Below are 20,642 nucleotides of genomic sequence, written 5' to 3'. Positions count from 1 at the left end.
TTCTTTTTCAGCATTCAAATCCTCTGCTACATCCTCATCCTTTTCCATGTTCAAATTGTCAATCGCACCATCTCCCTCGATAACACCACGCAAGTTGCAAGAAACTAGATTACGCTATAATCACTGCCGTTTAGACAAGTGCTTCAGTTTCTTTGTTTCTTTCCCCCCTTAACTTGTACATCTTCATTAATAAAGCCCGTTATTGAAGGCTTTAATGGGGCTTTAAGCGGGCAAAGCTGAGGCCAGTAATATCCTGATGAAGTTTCTTGTTGGGGGGTCCTCGTTTATTAATTCAGCATTATTTTGAAACAGACAAGACGATGAATTGACGAAAGACAAATCCTTGTTTCGTCCTCTCCGAAAGCATCTCGGTGAGAAGTTTCGTTTTATTAAACGTGTTCATTTTCCGTCTAGTCAGATGGCGCGTGGGCTACTACAACACTCGTGAGTTTACTTACTGGGTTCTAACTTTTTTTCACTTTCTGCTATGTCGGACTTCTTGTTTATCAAACAGTTACTGTAATGAAAAATAGATGTAGTAAAACTTGTGATGTTAGAAGAAAAATGCAAGGAAGAGGAAATGATGAACATGAGTGCACGTATTAGAGCAAACAGAGTGTGTGGTCCTTTTATATGAGAGATGGGTCCATGTGAGTTTTGTATAAAGATAGCGATATCTATCCTCCCAGGCTTCCGCATTATCGCTCATTTGCAGCCTCATAAACATGATTGTTTGAAAAAAAAACATACCATAGGTTAGTTAGGTTCAGTGCAGTTGTGAGTTTCTTTGTCCCCTTTTAAAACAATTTACTATGTATCCATGAGCTGCAGCTCATAAAGCTACACGTCTAGTAATTCTTTTTTTGTTTATTTTATTACCAACTTCATCTTCTTTAACGTGTTTCTTGATCACTTTAACGGCATTTATTGGCTGTTCCCGGTACCTGCAGGTGTGATTTCCCCATCCATCTACCTAACTCTTTGTTAAAACTTGTCTGGTTTTGAATTTTACAGCCAATTCATTACTCTAAAGAAACGATATGGAGATGCCAAGAGCCCGTCCTTCTCCCTCCACCGATTTGGAGCCATTAAGTGAACGCAGGTCCCTTGAGGTCTTCAACCCCTCGAGTGGATCTTCTTCTTCATCAAAGCCTTACGATGGAAACAGCAAAATCAGCAGCAGCAGTAAGTGGATGGAGTTTCAAGACTCTGCAAAGATAACGGAGAGAACTGCTGAGTGGGGATTATCAGCTGTTAAGCCGGAGCCAGGTGAAAATGGCATTAGCTTCAAGCTGTCTACTGAAGTTGAACGAAGCAAGATGTCTAGGAGGTCATCGGAAGAATCAACGTCCTCTGAATCTGGAGCCTTCCCTAGAGTATCCCAGGAGCTCAAAACCGCTCTATCCACCTTGCAGCAGACCTTTGTTGTCTCTGACGCTACACAGCCACACTGTCCCATTGTGTATGCCAGTAGTGGATTCTTCACCATGACCGGTTACACTTCCAAGGAAATTGTTGGAAGAAACTGGTACGTTTCCCCTCTCATATGTCTTTTTCTACTTTCATCCATGATTGCTACTTAGCATAAGATTGATTTTTGAAACCCATGCTTAGCCGGTTTCTGCAAGGGCCTGAAACAGACCAGAAAGAGGTTGCCAAAATCAGAGATTGCGTCAAGAATGGAAAGAGTTACTGTGGAAGGATCTTAAACTACAAAAAGGACGGAACTCCCTTCTGGAATCTTCTCACAATCACTCCTATTAAGGATGACCAAGGCAACACCATCAAGTTCATTGGGTACCTTCCTGTTTTTTTTTTCCTTATTTAAACGAGTGTCTCCTCTATCATTCCTTTTCACACTTCTTTTGCATTGTTTGTATGCAGGATGCAGGTTGAAGTAAGCAAATACACAGAAGGTGTAAACGATAAAGCATTGAGGCCTAATGGACTCTCCAAGTCCCTTATCCGATATGATGGTTTCTGCTTCTCTACATCTTTCTATAGAATTAACACTTCGATATACAAAATGCTAACATGTCTTGTTCTTGATATTGGTATCAGCTCGCCAGAAGGAGAAAGCTTTGGATTCCATGACAGAGGTCGTGCAAACAATAAGGCATCGCAAGTCTCAAGTGCGCGACTCCGTGAGCAATGATGTTATGGTTAAGCCAGATAGTGCTACTACTACTACTACACCTGGTAGACAAGCTATACAATCAGATGAGGCTTCAATGTCAGTCAAAACGCCTGGACGTGTTTCTACTCCAGCGAGGTGAGCCTTTTTCACAAAAGTGTAACCACTGACATGGATTAGTTAGTTATTTCTGAAGCTGTACATGTATACCCTGAATGATATGTTGATGAATCCTCATGCAATGTGCAGGTCAAAGAGCAAATCACTTAGCTCGAATAAAAGACATGAAGATGTTCCTAGTGTGGAGCCTGAAGAGCTGATGCTGAGCACAGAAGTTATAGAGCCTAGAGACAGTTGGGACCGTTCAGAAAGAGAGAAGGATATACGCCAAGGGATTGATCTAGCGACCACTCTTGAGCGCATAGAGAAGAATTTCGTCATTAGTGATCCTCGCCTTCCTGATAATCCCATTGTATGTTTATTTCAGTCTGCTACTGTGTTTGGTGCATACATGTGGTAAGCATGTAACCTTGAAATGATAATGCAAACTGATTCCTATGCAGATATTTGCATCAGACAGCTTTCTCGAACTGACAGAGTATACACGTGAGGAAATTTTGGGAAGGAACTGTCGGTATGTGAATATTCTTCTCGGATGTGTTTTTCTTATTGTTGTGATATGAATCTGTGCAAATTTGTTGGTCTCAGGTTTCTTCAGGGGCCAGAGACAGATCAGTCAACTGTCCAGAAGATAAGAGACGCAATTAGAGATCAAAGGGAGATAACTGTACAGTTGATTAACTACACTAAGAGCGGTAGTTTTCTGATGCTGAACATTTTCAGTTTTTCAATTTGGTATGCTCATCAAACCTCTAAATCAATGCAGGAAAGAAGTTTTGGAACTTATTCCACTTGCAACCTATGCGTGATCAGAAGGTCGCCATGAGATTATTGTTATGTCTAGATTCAGTTCCTTGGAAGAATACTGTGAAGTGTTTGCTGACTACATGAGTTTTTTTCATCATTAGGGAGAGCTTCAATACTTCATAGGTGTGCAGCTTGATGGAAGTGACCATGTGGAACCCATCCGAAACCGTTTGTCTGAGAGAACTGAGATGCAGAGTTCTAAACTGGTACGTGGTTCATCACCTACTGCACTTTTAAAAAATGGTCTTCTCCATCAAAGGAGCCTCTCACATTGGTCACAATCCAGGTGAAAGCTACAGCAACAAATGTAAATGAAGCTGTCAGAGAACTTCCAGATGCTAATATGGTAAGGTATACTAATTCATGATTACTTTACAAAAGATGTCAAACATATAAACTCAATGGATTTTTCAATGTGCTTAAGACGCCGGAAGACCTATGGGCTGCACACTCAAAGCCTGTCTATCCCATGCCTCACAAAAAGGAGAGTGCTTCCTGGAAAGCAATACAAAAGGCATGCATCAAAAACCACATTACTTTTGACTTTTGTTTCTCAGTCATCCTTGTTTTGATTGCAATATTCTCTTTTGTAGATCCAAGCGGGTGGAGAAACAGTGGGACTACATCATTTCAAGCCAGTAAAACCTTTGGGGTCTGGTGATACTGGCAGGTACCATCTCCATTGTATTCATTTAAACTTGAAATCAAAACTGTCCTTATACTTAAATGATTTTACTATTTTTTATTGGTTGCAAAGTGTCCATTTGGTTGAACTTAAAGGCACAGGAGAGTTGTATGCCATGAAGGCAATGGAGAAAACCATGATGTTGAATCGTAACAAGGTATGTGATGGAGAATGAGTTCCAAAAAAATGAAGTTTATATTATATCTCTCTCATTGACAAGGTGCAGTTTTATACAGGCTCACAGAGCACGCATCGAAAGGGAAATCATTTCCCTTCTGGATCATCCTTTCCTTCCCACTCTCTACGCATCCTTTCAGGTATATATGTTTTTTTCTTTCTTTTTGTTTGTATCAGTTCAGTTCTTGCGTCTCATTGCTAAAGCGTTTTGTTTCTTTCTTCAGACATCTACGCATGTTTGTTTGATTACAGACTTCTGCCCCGGTGGAGAGTTGTTTGCATTGCTTGATAGACAACCCATGAAGTTTTTGTCGGAGGATTCAGCAAGGTACTCTATTCTTCTTCAATCCATATGTTTATTACGTGTATCACAAGATACACTGGTCAGAAGCAAATATCAGTGCGGTATAATGACTAAATAGGGGCACTATGACCTCATGAGTTACTCTTAATCAATTTCTTTCTCATCAGGTTCTATGCAGCAGAGGTCGTTATTGGCTTAGAATATCTTCATTGCTTAGGTAATAGTCCTTATCTCTGTTGGCCTAAACATCTCTTGCTCATACATTTAGCCACACGCCTTGAGCAGCCTCATCCTTTTTACAAGCAGTTTCATTGTATATATGGTCCATAAAACAGGAATAGTATACCGAGACCTGAAGCCTGAAAACATACTGCTTAAGAAGGATGGACACATTGTATTAGCAGACTTTGATCTATCATTCATGACGTCCTGCACACCCCAGGTTCAACTCCATTTTTCTTATAGTTCAATTCCATTTGTATTGGTAATATAAAGAAATGTGATGATCAAGAGAATAATGGTGTGTGCAGCTTATTGTTCCACCTGCACCTAATAAACGAAGGAGATCATCGTCATCCAAGAGTCGGCCATTACCTACATTCGTTGCAGAACCAATCACCAAGTCAAACTCTTTCGTTGGGACTGAAGAATACATTGCTCCTGTACGGTGATGCACTTAATGTTTATCTCTTGAAATCTTCGTTTATAGCTAGGTTGCAGCTGCATCTTCAATGTGTAAGATTTTGAGTATTGTGTTCATGGTTTGCCTAATTATTTCAGGAGATTATCACAGGTGCTGGTCATACAAGTGCTATAGATTGGTGGGCACTAGGTATCTTGTTGTATGAGATGCTCTATGGTCGTACACCTTTCAGGGGTAAGAATAGGCAGAAGACATTTGCCAACATCTTGCACAAAGATCTCACCTTCCCCAGCAGTATCCCTGTGAGCTACCTATCTTAAAATCAACCTGTGTCTCTCTCAATGCGTCCAATGAATATTTTTAACCAATTTAAAACCATATGCTTGTGCAGGTAAGTCTTGTAGGTAGACAGTTGATCAACATGTTACTAAATAGAGATCCAAGAAAACGGTTAGGTACCAAAGGTGGGGCAAATGAGATAAAGCAGCATGCTTTCTTCCGCGGGATCAATTGGCCTCTCATACGGGACATGGTAGGACTACCTAATATAATATAGCTCTTATATATCAGCTCGTGTCACACACTTGTCTTTCTTGGCTAATGTATGTAGGGTGGTTGCAGGTCCCTCCACCATTGGATGCACCATTGCGTATAATAGAGAAAGATCCAAAAGCCAAAGATATAAAGTGGGAAGATGATGGGGTGCTTGTGAACTCTATGGACATTGACATTGATCTCTTTTAAACACCAACTCTTGTGCCTTTGAATCTCATTGTACTGCAAAACTCTTCTTCTCAATAAAACAAAGGTGTTGTATTCTCTAGTTGCTTACATGTAGATAGTGCACTCAGACATAAATGACTCTTTCATGTTCACACTAAAATCTTCAAATGATCAACAAATAGAACATACATACTTTATGACCATGTTAGTATTGTCAAGTGTGACAGTATGTTAAGAGAGTATCACACAACCTTCCACTTCTAATCTCCAAATCATCAACAATATAATACAACCTTTATAACCAAGTTAGTATGTAATTGTGACGCTATGAGGGCGAAATGTCTTTGAGCAGTCCAACCACCTGCTGCATTGTGGGTCGCTTCCATGATAGATCAGCCGTGCACAAGTAGCCTATCTTCACAGCTTCTGCAATCTGCTCCACCGGACCAGTCCCTTGCAGCGTCGGATCTATGGCACTAGATCCTTCTCCTTGCCTCACCAACCCTCTCACCCAATTCACCAAGTCCCATTCCGCCTTCTTCCCGCTCACGAGCTCAAGCAGAACAACTCCAAAGCTGTACACATCTGATTCTAATGTAGGAGAGCCATGTTCCTCCAGCTCTGTTGGCGTGTAGCCGTCTAAATCACCGAGAAGTCCCTCGTTCAAGAGCTTGGCCAAACCAAATTCTGCTAGTTGAGGCTCCTGGCTAGAGTCTAAGAAGATTGTTCCAGCCTTCACTTCTCCGTGCACCACCGGAGGAATACAGCCATGGTGGAGAAAAGCCAACGCCCTCGCCGTCCCCAATGCTATTTTATGCCGGAGTATCCAAGATAAAGAGTCATCATCCGCGGTGTGAAGTAAAGTATGCAAGTTTACATACTCTAGGTGCTCGTAGATCACTATTCTTTGCTCTGTAGCTATACAGTATCCAGAGAGCGGGACAAGATTTGGATGATTGATTCGAGCAAGGCGTTCAAACGTAACCGAGGCTTCATGATCACTCAACGTGCTTCCACTTGAGACAACTTTCAAAGCTGCTCTGAATCCACCGGGTAAGACCGCCTCATAAGTAGGACCAGACTTGCTTTCCCACAACAACGCGCCACTATCAAAGTTAAGAGTCGCAGCCTTAAGGTCAGCAAGCGTCATCTTCATCAACGGCTTGTCAATCATCACAACAGGGACATAAGTTGATGAATCCCCTTGGTCTAACAAGTTTGGTTCCGCTGCTTGCTTCGTCGCCCATGTTCTTGATTTTCTTCTACCTCTCATTGCCACAAGTATGACCAACAGACCAACAAGTAAAAACGCCATGGAGATAGCTAAAGTCAAACCAATCTTAAGCCCGGTCTTCTTCTTGCTCACACTCTCTCCCTTTAAAACATTTGGCTTTGCAGCAAAGGGGCAGTTGTTTGTGGAGCCAATGAAGGATGTCTGAATCATCCCTTGTGAGAGGTTAGGGTCACAAAAGGTTAGATTGTTGAAAGAGAAGTTAAACCTCTCCATCACAGGGAGCTTCTCCAGAACCGTCCTCGGAATGTCTCCGTCTAGCTTGTTGAGCGAGAGATCAAGTACTTCAATGTTCTTGAGAGGTAACAAAGGTACATTCCCATTGAGGTTATTGTAGGAGAGATCAAGAACCTTGAGCTGACTCAGCTGAGTGATTCCACTAGGAATGGAACCTGCCAGATTGGTTCTTGACAGATTCAGATAATATAAACCTGAAAGCTTTAAAATTTGTGGGAACTCTTGTACTCTGAAACGATTAGACGCGAGGTTGAGGTGTCCCAGCTTATGAGCTGAACTCAAACCGTTAAGTATATGCCCCACAAAGCCATTCTCAGACAAGTCAAGATAAATTAAACCAGACAAGTTGTGTTTACGTCCAGCTATTAAATGCAATACATGCCCATCAAAGCGATTTTTACTGAGATCAACTGTCTCCACGTTTCCACGCAAGACTCCGTTCACCGAGCCTTGGAACAGATTACGCGAAAGATTCAGACTTTTCAGCTCCGGGAATGCAGAACCGAACTCAGCAGGGAGAGACCCGGTGAGGCGATTCGAGGAGAGGTCGATGGAGACTAAAGATCTGCAATTGAGAAGTCCCGGAGGGAGAACAGACTGAAAGGCGTTGTTGCTGAGGTCGAGAGCTGTGAGGCCGACGAGGGAGCTTATGGAAGCGGGGATTTCGCCGGAGAAGGTGTTGAAAGAGAGATCGAGGGTCTGGAGCGAGACGAAGTTGCCGATGTTGCTGGGGAGAGGGTCGGAGATAAGGTTGGAGGAGAGGTTGAGATGCTTGAGGGAGTCTAGACTCCAGAGGTCTGAAGGGAGAGAGGTGATTTTGTTGCGGCTGAGATCTAAAGATTGGAGCTTTCTCATTTTGCCGATGGTGTTGTCGGGGATGGGACCGGATAGGTCCGACCCGGAAGCTGAGAAGTAGAGGATGTTCTGTTTTTGTCTGTCGCAGACTACTCCTGGCGAAGAACATAACGAAGAAAATGTGTGAGCTTTGGGTGAAGAAGAACTCATTTGGTTGAAGAAGTTAGAGAGATGAGAGGCGTCAGTGTTGGGATCTTGGCTCTTGGCTTGCTTGACGAAGAGGGAGAGGAGAATGAGAGTTCTCCATATACACAAGCGGCCCATGTTTTTGGAGTTTGGAGAAAGGTGGGTGAGGATGATCTCAGATTCTCAGAGAGAAGACAGACTGTGTGAATGACATAATGGAATCACGAGGTGGAGAGATGTGATGGTTTGGAATACATTTTAGATACCTTTTCACGTGAACAGCTTCAAGAAACCAGAGGTTAGTCAGAAAGAAGATAAGGGGTTGAAAAGGTTTTTGGAGGAGAGAGTTCAGAGTGAGTTTGGCTGTATCCTCCTATAGAGAGGAGAGAGAGAGTCTTTGAAAGTCAAAAAAAAGATTTGTAATTAGGTAAAGTTTTTTTCTTTTTCTTCTTTTTGGTAGAGAGAGTAAATGGAATCTGTCTCAGAGTTTGAAATCCCAAAGTTGTCAAATGGATTTGGTTTGAGTGGGAGAGTGGGTGGTTGTGGTCTCTCATTTCCGCAGAGAGAGAGGATTTGGTGGGTTTCTTCTCTCTAGTGTTAAAAATATCACACCCTTTTTCAGTGGTTTCACACCTTTTTTATTTTGACTCTGTCACGCCCCCTCCCCTTGGAATCATTCATCTCATTAATCCCTAAACAAACGCCTAAACATGCGCCAAAATAAGAAGTTCATTTTTTTCAGTGGTTTCATTTTCTGAGTGAAAATAGCAGAACCTTACTATTTTAAGTTAAACTTTATGCCAAAACAGATCTCCAACAGTTAGTAGAAGTTGTTTTTGATAGGGTTTGAAGTCTGAAAGTTCAACGCTACACCGCCATTAGAAAATTCGAAGCAAACAAAAAAATTGTGCAAGATTTGAGGTTTTTACACAGACCTGTTCTGTTATAAGTTAGAATTCAGACTCTGTCCGAACTAAACAGAGCAGAGCAGAGCAGTGACAAAGACTTGAGTTTTGCTCTTTTGCGTAAATGGGCTTTATACCGAGCCTAGATGAAAAGCCCATTAATATGAACTGACTCGTAGAGATCAAATGACGGTTCTTTTGTAGATGAGAAGACACGTGACAAATCCCGTGGAACGGAGCGATCCAAGTCGTAAAAACGCGCCAACTGACCTTTTATTCTTCCTCTTCTTCCTGGATACAACACACAACATCAAACACCATTTTAACAGATTCAAAAAGGAACGTGGGAAACAATGTGTTTCATTGGATATGAGAACTTGGTCATAAAAAAATTAATTATGTCCTACATGGAAGAAACGTGGATGCTTTGGTGAAGATCCAGCTAAGTGCCCTTTTGAACAAGGTATGCATATACAAAACTTATGTTTTGCTTAATGGGAAACAATGTGTTTTCAAAAATGTTTAAATCTAGCTAGTGGTTGTCCTTGTCCTTAGATAAAGAAAGCCTGAAGCCCTTGTCCTTGGAGCAACAAGTTAAGGAGACAAAGACAACAAAGATAAATGGATTAGATCAATAAATGAAGGAGCCACCGGAGAAGACACTGCTGCATGAAAATAAAAATTCTTCATACTTTTTTTTTTTTTTTGGACAACAAATTCTTCATACTTCTAAGCACCATATGTTCTGAGGAAAAGTATTTGAGATATTCAAGAGTAATTTGATCATTGTAATTGATTTATGTATATTTCTTTTATATAATTGTAATTTCTTGATATACATAGATCTTTTTTTTTTATATTTTTAGAGCATCTTCAATGTACATCTTTTAATTTTCTCTTAAATTGTTATTTCTATTATATAGTTGATTTTGCTAAAATATATAACTTAAATAATAAAATTTCTTATTTAAAAAAAAGTATAGAGAAAACTTATTTAGAGGTAAAAATATGATTTCTTTATATTTTTTTCTATTAATAGCAAATCTTATTATAAAGATAACATCTTTTCATTTCGTTAACAACGCTAATATATAGATCCAGTTTTTATGAATTATTTTACAGGGATTGCACTCTCTTTATCTTTGAAATTTCATGAAAATAGTAAGGATAGAAATTTTAAGATTAGAAACGGGTTCGAACTTCTCCTAGAATCGTTTCCGATAGAAAAATGATCGTCCGTCGCATTTTTATTTTATTTTTGGAAAAAAGTTTCTAAGCTACACCAAGTATGGTGTAATATGGTGAAAAACATCTGAAATATTAAAATATGTCAATACCATCACCAACTATATGATAATACATACCACATGTACAAACAAAATAATTATATGGTGTAAACTACATAAATGGTTTTAATTGATTTTGTGATTTATTGATGGGGTCAATCGGTAATTAACAAAAACTTAATTAAAAACCTAAGAACCCAACCCACACTAAGTCTATGAATCCGACCAAACATAAAGAACATGACTTAACCCGAAAATGAGAGGACTACAATTTTAGTATTCGTAAAAGACAATTGATTTGGGGATTTTTTAACACGGTAGGAGAGAAAGAGACAGAGAGAGCAAGAGAAAGAGATCGACAGAGATTGCGAACCCTAACAATATCATTTCGTTTCCAGATATGGGGGAGCCGTTGGTGAAAGAGCCGCATGAGACAAGGGTAGCTCCGGTTTGGATAAAGCAGTCATACATGGAGACAGAACAGACCTTTGCTTGAAACAAAGTTTTGAAACATCATTAACAAGAAGCAAAAGAACAAAAGGAAGAGCTTTTTAAATTTCTGAAGTCGTTGCTAATCTATTACATTTGTTGTTTTAAATGTTTCTTTCTTTAGAATAAGAATAAAAAAAAAATCTTGGGAACAAAAGAGAGTTTTTTTGTCTCTATCTTGTCTACATAGAAAAAACAGGTGATTAAGGTTTCTAAAACCAAAAAAAAAAACTTAACTCACTTCACTTCTTTGATTCTTTAATATTCACAAAGAGTAAATTAACTTCCTTTCTTTTAATTCTTGGTAAATAGTCACTATGTTACGGTGAGACTGTGTTCTCTGTTTCCTCCTTCCAACTTTTCGAGCTTTGAAGCTTCTCTGTAAACTCAGTTTGACTCTTCAAGCTCGGATACAGTGAGTCTGCAAATCATGTGCGACATCTCTTGGTAGTCATGAACTCGGATTTGTGACTCTCTTGGTCTGTTCGTCATTAGAGTGTGATCTTCTTGAATTGTTTCATTGCTCATACCAGATTCGAGTACTGAGGATAACCATCTTCTTGAAATGTTCTCTGTTACAAGGGAAAAAATATACTTTTAACACAAGAAAATAACCCAAAAGCTGATATGATATCTCAATTTTGAATATGAAGAGTTATCAACCACGTTCCGGAGTTACTCGAACATAATCAAGAACTGAAACAGGGCTCGAGTCGCAGCTTCTACACTCTTCTTCCTCCTTCATTGATTTCACTTCACAGGTGACTAAATCTCCATCTCTGGAGCAACGACCATTGTTCTTGATGTTCTGTCTCATCCTTGGCTCTTTCACAATTTTTGGGTGAATTCATGTTCTTTATGTTTGGTCGGGTTCGTAGACTTAGTGTGGGTCAGGTTCATAGGGTTTTAATTAAATTTTTGTTAATTACCAATTGACCCCATTAATAAACCACAAAATCAATTAAAACCATTTATGTAGTTTACACCATATAATTATTTTGTTGGTACATGTGACATGTATTATCATATAGTTTGTGATGGTATTGACATATTTTGATACTTCAGATGTTTTTCACCATATTATACCATACTTGGTGTAGCTGAGAAACTTTTTTCCTTTATTTTTTACAAATGAGCCAACGCGCGAAATGAGAAAAACCGAAACGACGCGAGTGGTTCGAATTGTAGTGATTGGTTGGGGACATTGAAACACAAACCGCCTTAAAAAAAAACAAAAAGCGAATCCTTAAATACTGGGCCCCGCGACAGTGATGCAAAGAAGTCTTTTTAAAAAGAGAAAAACCTTTTCCTATCTCTCTCGCTCTCTCAGATATCTCTTCCCTCTTCTTCAATGGATCATCCCGCTTCTTCCAGAAACCAGCACAACGGAACCGTCTCTTCCGGTACACTCTTCCTTTCCTCTGCTCTCTCTCTCTATCGCAATGAACAAAATCCCTAATTGGACCAAAACCCTAGAGAGAGCCGTTAATTTCTCTCGAAATTGTTCGTTAACGAGTTATGTTGATTTCGCGCAGGCGTCAAGGGCTTCGTTGAGCAGCAGATATCTCCTGGAGATGAAAGGATTGTCTCTTCTTCTTCTTCTTCTTCTACTTCCCTTGCTCATCCTCCTGATCCCTCCCTGTATTATCAAAACCCTACCAATCTCTATCCTTACGGTTGGAATGTTGCACATTCTGGTGATTATGTCTTCTCTCTCCTCTTCCTATGTTAAAATAAAACAATGTTGGTACTGTGAGTGCTCAATTTGCATTATTGATTTCTAGGTTATCCTCAAGGCATCAATGCTTGGGATGGTTATCCACTTTATGCTACTTCCCCTGAAGGTCTGCATATCCCACAGGTTTGTATGACTTCCTCTATTATATCTTCTCTATCTTGCTCTCTTGTTATATAATCTTTTTTTTTTGTTCTTCTCAGGTTGTCTACAATGAAGATTCGTCTCTTATGTACCAACCTGGTTTTGCTTACAACCCTTACCCGTCTATGATGTTGGAGGGCCAAATCCCATTCTCCCCAGCTTATTACCCACAGTTTGGGATGCATTTTAGCCACTCAGAATTTGGTGGTGGAAACGACCCAACATCTGCTTATATGATACCTTTTGATGGATATGGGGGAGGCAACTTATCTGGGAATCAAGGGGCCAACTCTTTAACATATCCTCAAGCGATGGGTATACTTGGGCCATACGACCATGATGCTTCACAGGTTATTATTACTCTTTCTATTTGCCTCTTTTGTTAAAAATAAATTTATGTGGCTCATGTACACATCTTTTGGTTAGGTAAAAGTTTGTTTTCAAAATAAATAAATTGCATTAAGTGTCACTGCAATAAAATATCACTAGGGAGGTTCTGCGAGTCCATCTCGTCAGCTTTTCCCTGCAAAACTATGAAAATATACAAACACAAAATTGAGAAGTACCATTAAAATTTTGTTGTTCTCAATATTAAGTTTTTTATTCCATTTAAAGGTTTCAGAGAAAGGTAGCTTTGGCATACTCATTTAATTCATGTTACTTCACAGTTTTATGGCTTATCACAACTTTTTTTGGTACCTTGTATCAGTTACCGTTACATGGGAATGGAATTTCTTCAAGCTCTTCTTTGGGAGGATATTATCCTGTAGGATCTTACCAGAGTCCAAGCTCTATTGCCTCATACCATGAAGCTGATAATCCAGTCAGATTAGCCTCTGACATTGGTAAAAGGCGTGAAAATCAGTACAGCTCTGTACTTACCACCAGTGATCTCTATGGTAATCGAGGACCAAGATCGTTCACCAGGGTAAAGAGCAAGAACGGTTCTGGACTTATCTCTTCTGCTGGTGATGCAACAAATGATTCAAGCACAGCTGGAACAAACCCCAGTTTGTACAACCATCCAGAATTTGAGACAGATTATAAGAATGCTAGATTCTTTATCGTCAAGTCGTTTAGTGAAGACAATGTCCACAGAAGCATCAAGTATAATGTCTGGGCCAGCACTCCACATGGCAACAAGAAATTAGATACTGCTTATGGAGATGCTGAGAAGATGGGTGGAAAGTGTCCAATCTTTCTCTTCTTTTCGGTATGGCTTTTGATAAGTTTTCTTCATATATAAGAAGATAATCTTGAATAGTAAGCTTAACTAGAGTTTGAATGTTGCAGGTAAATGCTAGTGGACAATTCTGTGGTGTTGCGGAAATGGTTGGACCTGTAGATTTTGAAAAGGATGCTGCTTACTGGCAGCAAGGCAAGTGGAATGGGCAGTTCCCAGTGAGGTGGCATATTGTGAAAGATGTACCGAATAACCGGTTTAGTCATGTTCTCTTGCAAAACAATGACAACAAGCCGGTGACACACAGCCGAGACTCTCAGGAGGTGTGTACTTGCTTATGTCATAACCTTGCATGTGTTGTCTTATGAACATTTAATTAGGGCGGAAGTGACTTAGTTGATTTGATGAAATGTTGTAACAGGTGAAGCTACGTCAAGGGATTGAGATGCTGAGAATATTCAAAGAATACGAGGCACATACATCAATTCTCGATGATTTCGACTACTATGATGAAAGAGAGAGTCAAAAGGTGGGAGAAGATGGAGGGAGGAAACAAGAGACCTCTTGTGTGGAACAGTTATCAGAACGTCTTCAGGCTGTCTCAGTAGAAGATGGAAAGGAGGGGGAGAAAGAAGACTTGAAAGAGAAGACCTGATGTAGATGATAGATGCAGCTGCAGCAGATAGTAGCTAGAAGCATTCTTTTGGTAAAAAAGGGAGGTTTTATGTTTTGTTTTTTCTTGGTTGGGAGTTTATACTAAAATGTCTGAAAGATAACCAATCCATTTCCTTGTACTTTTGTAGCATTATGCGTTTTTTTCCATCTGTGAACATCTTAGCTACTACATCTCTATTGTAATCGGATTCAGCATATGAATATGAAGATAACTAAGATAAGCAACAAAGCCATAGAGTTGACATGATAACATGTTTCTTTTTCCCCTCGAAACGAACAGAATACTTCTGGTCTGTTTCTCTTGTCGGAATTGCTGTTGTCGGAGGCGTTATTTCCTCTTGAATCTCTTACACCTTTTTATTGTGTTGATATATTGATCTTCTTATTCTGTATAAGCATAGCTTCTACTTTCTAGGATATAGATGAATATCAAAAGGGGACAAATAAATACAACGATTCAAGACCGGCTCGTACTGTTGGAGAGCTTCCTTTTTTTTGTGGGGCCCACCGCAATAAAAAGGATAAATTACTTTACGGGCACGCAAAATAGAGAAAATTCGATGGGCCAGAGGAACGAGCCCATTTAGTTTAAGGTCCCGATCTATTTCTGAAAAGTACAGACGAAACCGGAACCCTACTTGTCGTCTTCGCCGTGTTTTTAGTGTCTCCTCTTAAACCCCTGCAACCTTCTTGGTCTCCGACGGTGGTGATTGATTCGTATCTGGAGGTGAGTCTCTTAAAGGTCTTTTCTGTCTCGATCCAAAGCTCAGATACTCATAAGATGAATTATAGAAACTAAAACTCTACTTTGATCAGTTGCTACAATAATCGTAATAGTATTTTGAGAATCTCAATCGAAGTTTTTCTTCTCATGTTTAAGGAAACGGAATCAAGTTATGGACTTGTTGTCGGAGTTTCTATCTTCGTAAACGACTGAGTGTGCAGTGATGATTCTGAAGCATCTTAAACAACTCACATGTAAGTAACATTAGCTACTCATTTGTTTCGTTCAAAATGTCTGGACTGATTATATGTTTTGTTTGCAGTGTCTGCTACGCGCAGAAACGCTCATCTCCTACGGCTTCCAAGGCTCTACAGCTCTCCTGCTGTTTCTCAGTCTTTAACAACCTCCAAGCCTTCTAAAAGACTATCGAGAGATGATCGACGACTTGTGGTTGAGTCTTTTGTCTCCAAGTAAAATTCATCCTCCATTGGCTTTCGTTTATGTTTGTTTATTATGCTTCTCTTATGTATGTCGACTTGACTAGATAGATATCTACTGTCTTGTATGCAGATACAGAGCAGCTAATGCTGGAAAGTTCCCTACATTGAAGGTTACTGTCAAGGAAGTGGGAGGCGGTTATTACGTTGTCAGAGATATCCTCCAAGAGCTTAAACTCAGACCAAATGCACCAATCTCACGAGTCCCTGCTTCTATAGCAAATGATGCTTCCTCACTGAAGCAGGATCATACATTAGAGCCTTCTCATGTCAGAAGTGAAACCGTGACAGCTTCTCTGGACAAAGATGTTGACAGTAAATGTGATGGCAGTCCTCCAAAAATTCAAACGTTGAAGGTAGCAGAGGAATGTTTGAAGAACTCAGAGACTGAGGAAGAGGGATCATTGACACAGATAGCTAGTCAAGAGCCTAAAGCAGACCATCTTCAAGAAGCCAATGTTTTGACTACACATGGCACAAGAGAAACCGAGACAGCTCCTCCTAGCAATGACGTTGACAGTATATGTGATGACAGTCCTCAACTTCCAGAAAGTCAAACGTTGAAGGTAGCTGAGGAGTGTCTAAAGAACTCTGAGACTGCGGATGAGGGAATATTGACGCAGTTAGTTAATCCTGAGCCTAAAGCAGACCATCTTGAAGAAGCCAATGTTTTGCCTGCAACACATCTCAAAGGAGAAACAGAGACAGCTCGTCCTCAAAATGACGTTGACAGTAAATGTGGTGGCAGTACTCTTCTCCCCGACAGTCAACCGTCGATGCTATCAGAGGAATGTCTAAAGAATTCAGAGACTAAGGAAGAAAGAAATTTGACGCACTTAGGTAGCCAAGAGCCGAAAGCAGAAGACTGTCATGAAGGAGGTGCGGCTTCAGCCAATGTTTTACCTACTGAGACCAGGTATCATGTGCATAAAACTAGGTCTCTCCCTAGCTGATTGGATACTTACATTATACAGAATAACTTAGTTCATTTGATGGGTTCTCTTGTGTTTAAGTCATAGAAACAAATCAGTTGAAGCTGATCGTATTGGCATAGCGTCACTTTGAATTCTTGTACTTATGTTCTTTTTGCAGACAAGTTCCAGAGGAAGGGGATGGTGAGGTCAAAACAGGAGAAAATTCAAGTGCTTGGAGCAGTATAGTTTCATTTGCGAAAGGATTTGCCAACTTTTGGAGGAAAGGGTAGATAAACTAGATATCATCAAGGAGGTGAAATAGCTACTTTAGTGCAGAAACTTAAGAAACCGCTTGTTCCTTTTGACCATTTTGTAGAGGCTATATGTTTTGTGGTAGAACGTTTTGTGAAAAAGTCGGTTCAACAAGGTTACAATACCAAAGAAATACACAAAGATTTTATCTTATAGCAAGCAATATTGATAGATAAGGTCATAGATAACAAGACTAGACGAAGATAGCTATAAAGGTACGTGCTTGTACTCCATAGACACATACTCAGAGATATCAAACTGACTCCTCCACTTGTGCAAGATGCAGGCCTACTAACTGGGCCTTTCATGGGCCTTTAATGGACCTTTTACAAACTACATTATGCGCCGTTAATCTCTTTCTCCTTTAACTTCATCTTCTTTAAATAATGACAAAAACAGAAGCTTATGTAGTTTCCACCACTTTACACAGACAAAGAACCGATCTCTTTGGTTCTAGGGTTTCGCCACCATGGGGAAAGACGAAGAGGAGATGCGAGGAGAGATCGAGGAGCGACTAATCAACGAAGAGTACAAGATCTGGAAAAAGAACACTCCTTTCCTCTACGATCTCGTCATCACTCACGCCCTCGAGTGGCCTTCCCTCACCGTCGAATGGCTCCCCGACCGCGACGAGCCTCCCGGTAAAGACTACTCCGTTCAGAAGATGATTCTCGGCACCCACACTTCCGAGAACGAACCCAATTACCTCATGATAGCTCAGGTTCAGCTTCCCCTCGACGACACCGAGAGCGAAGCTCGTCAGTACGACGACGAACGGTCCGAGTTTGGTGGGTTTGGCTGCGCCACCGGAAAGGTGGGAACTTTATTGAGTTTTAGAGTTCCGTTGAGTTGAATGATTATTAAAGCCGATTACTTTGTGTGTAGGTGCAAATTATCCAGCAGATAAATCACGAAGGGGAGGTGAACCGAGCTCGGTACATGCCTCAGAACCCTTTTGTGATTGCTACCAAGACGGTTAATGCGGAGGTGTATGTGTTTGATTACAGCAAGCATCCGTCTAAGCCGCCGCTTGATGGAGCTTGTAATCCGGATTTGAGGCTGAGAGGTCACAGCTCTGAGGGGTATGGTTTGTCTTGGAGTAAGTTCAAGGCGGGGCATTTGCTTAGTGGCTCTGATGACGCTCAGATCTGCTTGTGGGATATCAACGCTACTCCGAAGAACAAGGTCATTGATGCTCAGCAGATCTTTAAGGTATATGCTTTGATTCATGTACAAGATATTGACTGATATTAAGTGTGTTTTCGGTACTGATTAGTTGTTTGATTTTAAGGCTCATGAAGGGGTCGTGGAAGATGTTGCATGGCATATGAGTCATGAACACCTGTTTGGATCCGTTGGAGATGATCAGTACCTTCTTATATGGGATCTGCGTTCTCCATCTGCCAGTAAGCCAATACAGTCTGTGGTTGCTCACTCCATGGAGGTGCGTCTGCAGTGAACTGACTTTTTTAAGTGCCTGAAACTAGTCTGCTTAGTCCATCGTATCTCATTAGTGAACTGGTCTGTATCATATCTTTGTTTTGTTTTGAAATGCCGCAGGTTAACTGTTTAGCCTTCAATCCAATCAATGAGTGGGTTGTGGCAACAGGGTCAACTGATAAGACCGTTAAATTATTCGATCTGCGGAAGCTAACCAGCGCTCTTCACACATTTGATAGCCATAAGTGAGAACACTTTACTTTCATTATCTGCTACTAAGAACTATTTAGTAAACGCAGCATTGCTAATAGATATTATTTGCTTTGATCCTCAGAGAGGAGGTTTTCCAAGTTGGATGGAACCCGAAGAACGAGACTATCTTAGCCTCATGTTGCCTTGGTAGAAGGCTTATGGTTTGGGACCTTAGCAGGTAGACTTCGTTGCTTGGTTATAGAATGTTCTTGTTTCCTGATGAAAGAACAATATTAATGTGTTTGAGGGTGTTTTATGACAGGATCGACGAGGAGCAGACAGCAGAGGATGCAGAGGACGGTCCACCAGAGCTGCTGTTCATCCATGGTGGCCACACCAGCAAAATATCAGATTTCTCATGGAACCCATGTGAAGATTGGGTTATTTCCAGTGTGGCTGAGGACAACATACTCCAGATATGGCAAATGGCTGAGAACATTTATCATGACGAGGATGATGCTCCAGGGGAAGAACCAATAAAAGGTTCTTAGCTTTAATGTTAGGCTCCCTATCTTATGTGACATTAATTTTCTTTTACTTATCTCTCTGCCTTTGATCTGTTCATCTGTTCAAGTATTTAGTGTAAGTTATGTAAAACGAGACATGAAATGAGTTTACCCTTTTTTCTTCAATCCACATCTTGCTTCTTTAGAAACCAATTTGTTTTGCAACTTACCAAAGAGATTACAAGTTAGATCTGAAGTCTCTAACATCAACCTCAAACTGTATTTTGAAGCCTCTTTGTTTAGTAGATCAAGCTTCTGCTTCAGTTCCTTCTCATCGACTACAACAAGATTAAGATAGTCACTGCACACCTTTCCCCTCTCTTCCTCATGTGTTACAAAGGCCCATTAACACTACTTGGGCCTTTATATGTTAGTCGTAGGCCCAAACAACTTATTTAATCAATTATGGGAAAGAGAGAAGATGATAGATAGCAAAAGATAAGATTTTTACAGATTCTTCTCGATCAAAGTCAAAACACTCTAGTCAGCAATGTGGAGCGTCACCGGAGCTTTGTGCGTGGCGGTGCCTACCGCCGCCGCATTCCGTCCAAAACCCTTTCTCGTCTCCTCTAACCTTCTCCCCAACCAGACGAAGAAGCTCCATCTCTCTCCTCGGCAGCCTCCGGCTCTATCATCACATTTCTCCTCGTCTTCTTTCAAAACCGCCGCTACTTCCGTTCAACAACAGTCAGATGATAAAAAGGTTTCTCCTTTACACTCTCTTCTCATTCTTCTTCTCGACACAATTAAACCAAGAAGCTTGCGTTGTAAGAATGCAATGTGATCGTTGATGCAGGGGGAGAAGGGCACTAAGTACTACTTCCTTGTTGCAAACGCTAAGTTCATGCTCGACGAGGAGGAGCACTTTCAGGAGCAACTGTTTGAACGTCTTAGATACTACGGAGAGCGTGACAAGGAACAAGACTTCTGGCTCGTCATTGAGCCTAGGTTCCTCGACAAGTTCCCCAACATCACTCAGAGACTCCGTCGCCCTGCTGTTGCTCTTGTTTCCACCAATGGCCCCTGGATCACGTAAGAGACCCTTCTAAATCCCTAAGTCTCTCTCTCTCTTTACAAAGTTACATCCTTTGTTGTTATTGTCAGGTTTATGAAGTTGAGATTGGATCGAGTTCTAGCTGAATCATTTGAAGCTTCATCTCTGGATGAAGCCTTGGCCTCTAGTCCTACAACTCTAGAGTTCGACCAGCCTGGAAACTGGGTGGCTCCGTACCCAAAGTATGAACCTGGATGGTGGGACACCTTCTTGCCCAAAGCAAAACAAGAATCTCTAGCATAGAACTTTGTCCACCTTTGTCTTAGTGCTTTGTAGTTTGTATTACTGAGCTTCTTGTGTTATCCAAATATGATTGCAACTCAACTGAGTCTACTGACAAGAACTGATGAAGGCCTATTTCTACTTGGTGTGTGTTTCTGATCAATCAAGGGTTCTGAGTTCTGCGTCTTGATCGCTTTTGTCC

General features: G+C 40.7%; 6 protein-coding genes across 8 annotated transcripts; 5 read left to right on the top strand and 1 right to left on the bottom strand.

The window, feature by feature from the left end:
• The first annotated feature begins 645 nt into the window (after positions 1-645).
• LOC106435600 (phototropin-2-like) lies at positions 646-5,688 on the top strand. Of its 3 annotated transcripts, XM_022713427.2 has the most exons (22): positions 646-755; positions 1,015-1,528; positions 1,615-1,797; positions 1,885-1,976; positions 2,062-2,272; positions 2,384-2,606; positions 2,698-2,768; positions 2,843-2,949; positions 3,021-3,070; positions 3,163-3,267; positions 3,348-3,407; positions 3,486-3,575; positions 3,655-3,731; positions 3,819-3,903; positions 3,983-4,063; positions 4,148-4,251; positions 4,395-4,444; positions 4,563-4,669; positions 4,758-4,889; positions 5,008-5,172; positions 5,262-5,402; positions 5,492-5,688. In XM_022713427.2, the coding sequence occupies exons 2-22, from the start codon at positions 1,041-1,043 to the stop codon at positions 5,612-5,614; spliced, it is 2,745 nt and encodes a 914-aa protein (XP_022569148.1). In that variant the 5' UTR covers positions 646-755; positions 1,015-1,040; the 3' UTR covers positions 5,615-5,688. The 3 variants fall into 3 exon arrangements, with proteins under 3 accessions (XP_022569148.1, XP_013731964.1, XP_013731977.1); XM_013876510.3 differs by lacking the exon at positions 646-755 and having other exon boundaries at positions 785-1,528; XM_013876523.3 differs by lacking the exon at positions 646-755 and having other exon boundaries at positions 785-1,528; positions 5,481-5,688.
• A 29-nt stretch (positions 5,689-5,717) lies between these two features.
• LOC106435627 (probably inactive leucine-rich repeat receptor-like protein kinase At5g58150) lies at positions 5,718-8,724 on the bottom strand. The gene has a single exon (XM_013876539.3). The coding sequence runs from the start codon at positions 8,238-8,240 to the stop codon at positions 5,919-5,921; it is 2,322 nt and encodes a 773-aa protein (XP_013731993.1). The 5' UTR covers positions 8,241-8,724; the 3' UTR covers positions 5,718-5,918.
• A 1,536-nt stretch (positions 8,725-10,260) lies between these two features.
• On the top strand, positions 10,261-14,748 carry BNAA03G09880D (YTH domain-containing protein ECT1). Its single transcript, XM_013876548.3, has 7 exons — positions 10,261-12,185; positions 12,318-12,479; positions 12,567-12,643; positions 12,721-13,011; positions 13,371-13,874; positions 13,955-14,167; positions 14,266-14,748. Exons 1-7 carry the CDS (start codon positions 12,134-12,136, stop codon positions 14,497-14,499), a joined length of 1,533 nt encoding a protein of 510 aa, XP_013732002.1. The 5' UTR covers positions 10,261-12,133; the 3' UTR covers positions 14,500-14,748.
• Positions 14,749-15,100: 352 nt separating this feature from the next.
• Positions 15,101-17,117, top strand: LOC106435652. The gene is made up of 5 exons (XM_013876565.3): positions 15,101-15,246; positions 15,400-15,497; positions 15,566-15,713; positions 15,814-16,656; positions 16,833-17,117. Exons 2-5 carry the CDS (start codon positions 15,467-15,469, stop codon positions 16,942-16,944), a joined length of 1,134 nt encoding a protein of 377 aa, XP_013732019.1. The 5' UTR covers positions 15,101-15,246; positions 15,400-15,466; the 3' UTR covers positions 16,945-17,117.
• A 240-nt stretch (positions 17,118-17,357) lies between these two features.
• On the top strand, positions 17,358-19,290 carry LOC106435642 (histone-binding protein MSI1). The gene is made up of 6 exons (XM_013876553.3): positions 17,358-17,780; positions 17,852-18,178; positions 18,258-18,410; positions 18,527-18,651; positions 18,741-18,836; positions 18,921-19,290. Exons 1-6 carry the CDS (start codon positions 17,436-17,438, stop codon positions 19,147-19,149), a joined length of 1,275 nt encoding a protein of 424 aa, XP_013732007.1. The 5' UTR covers positions 17,358-17,435; the 3' UTR covers positions 19,150-19,290.
• A 284-nt stretch (positions 19,291-19,574) lies between these two features.
• Positions 19,575-20,628, top strand: LOC106435663. Its single transcript, XM_013876575.3, has 3 exons — positions 19,575-19,867; positions 19,961-20,196; positions 20,269-20,628. The coding sequence occupies exons 1-3, from the start codon at positions 19,655-19,657 to the stop codon at positions 20,459-20,461; spliced, it is 642 nt and encodes a 213-aa protein (XP_013732029.1). The 5' UTR covers positions 19,575-19,654; the 3' UTR covers positions 20,462-20,628.
• Positions 20,629-20,642: the final 14 nt, after the last annotated feature.

This window comes from Brassica napus, chromosome A3, assembly GCF_020379485.1.
Source record: "Brassica napus cultivar Da-Ae chromosome A3, Da-Ae, whole genome shotgun sequence".
Classification (NCBI taxonomy): domain Eukaryota; kingdom Viridiplantae; phylum Streptophyta; class Magnoliopsida; order Brassicales; family Brassicaceae; genus Brassica; species Brassica napus.
Note: the sequence above shows the minus strand (reverse complement) of the source record. Positions and strands in the feature narration are given on the sequence as shown.

Coding starts and splice junctions, on each gene's coding strand:
- LOC106435600 (XM_022713427.2), top strand. CDS start 1,041: ATGGAGATGCCAAGAGCCCGTCCTTCTCCCTCCACCGATTTGGAGCCA. Junction 1,798..1,884: donor AACACCATCAAGTTCATTGG/GTACCTTCCTGT, acceptor GTTTGTATGCAG/GATGCAGGTTGAAGTAAGCA. Junction 4,064..4,147: donor CTCTCTACGCATCCTTTCAG/GTATATATGTTT, acceptor TTCTTTCTTCAG/ACATCTACGCATGTTTGTTT.
- LOC106435627 (XM_013876539.3), bottom strand. CDS start 8,240: ATGGGCCGCTTGTGTATATGGAGAACTCTCATTCTCCTCTCCCTCTTC.
- BNAA03G09880D (XM_013876548.3), top strand. CDS start 12,134: ATGGATCATCCCGCTTCTTCCAGAAACCAGCACAACGGAACCGTCTCT. Junction 12,644..12,720: donor AAGGTCTGCATATCCCACAG/GTTTGTATGACT, acceptor TGTTCTTCTCAG/GTTGTCTACAATGAAGATTC. Junction 14,168..14,265: donor ACAGCCGAGACTCTCAGGAG/GTGTGTACTTGC, acceptor ATGTTGTAACAG/GTGAAGCTACGTCAAGGGAT.
- LOC106435652 (XM_013876565.3), top strand. CDS start 15,467: ATGATTCTGAAGCATCTTAAACAACTCACAT. Junction 15,498..15,565: donor GCATCTTAAACAACTCACAT/GTAAGTAACATT, acceptor TTTTGTTTGCAG/TGTCTGCTACGCGCAGAAAC. Junction 15,714..15,813: donor GTTGAGTCTTTTGTCTCCAA/GTAAAATTCATC, acceptor TCTTGTATGCAG/ATACAGAGCAGCTAATGCTG.
- LOC106435642 (XM_013876553.3), top strand. CDS start 17,436: ATGGGGAAAGACGAAGAGGAGATGCGAGGAGAGATCGAGGAGCGACTA. Junction 17,781..17,851: donor TTGGCTGCGCCACCGGAAAG/GTGGGAACTTTA, acceptor CTTTGTGTGTAG/GTGCAAATTATCCAGCAGAT. Junction 18,652..18,740: donor CACACATTTGATAGCCATAA/GTGAGAACACTT, acceptor TTTGATCCTCAG/AGAGGAGGTTTTCCAAGTTG.
- LOC106435663 (XM_013876575.3), top strand. CDS start 19,655: ATGTGGAGCGTCACCGGAGCTTTGTGCGTGGCGGTGCCTACCGCCGCC. Junction 19,868..19,960: donor AACAGTCAGATGATAAAAAG/GTTTCTCCTTTA, acceptor TCGTTGATGCAG/GGGGAGAAGGGCACTAAGTA. Junction 20,197..20,268: donor ACCAATGGCCCCTGGATCAC/GTAAGAGACCCT, acceptor TGTTATTGTCAG/GTTTATGAAGTTGAGATTGG.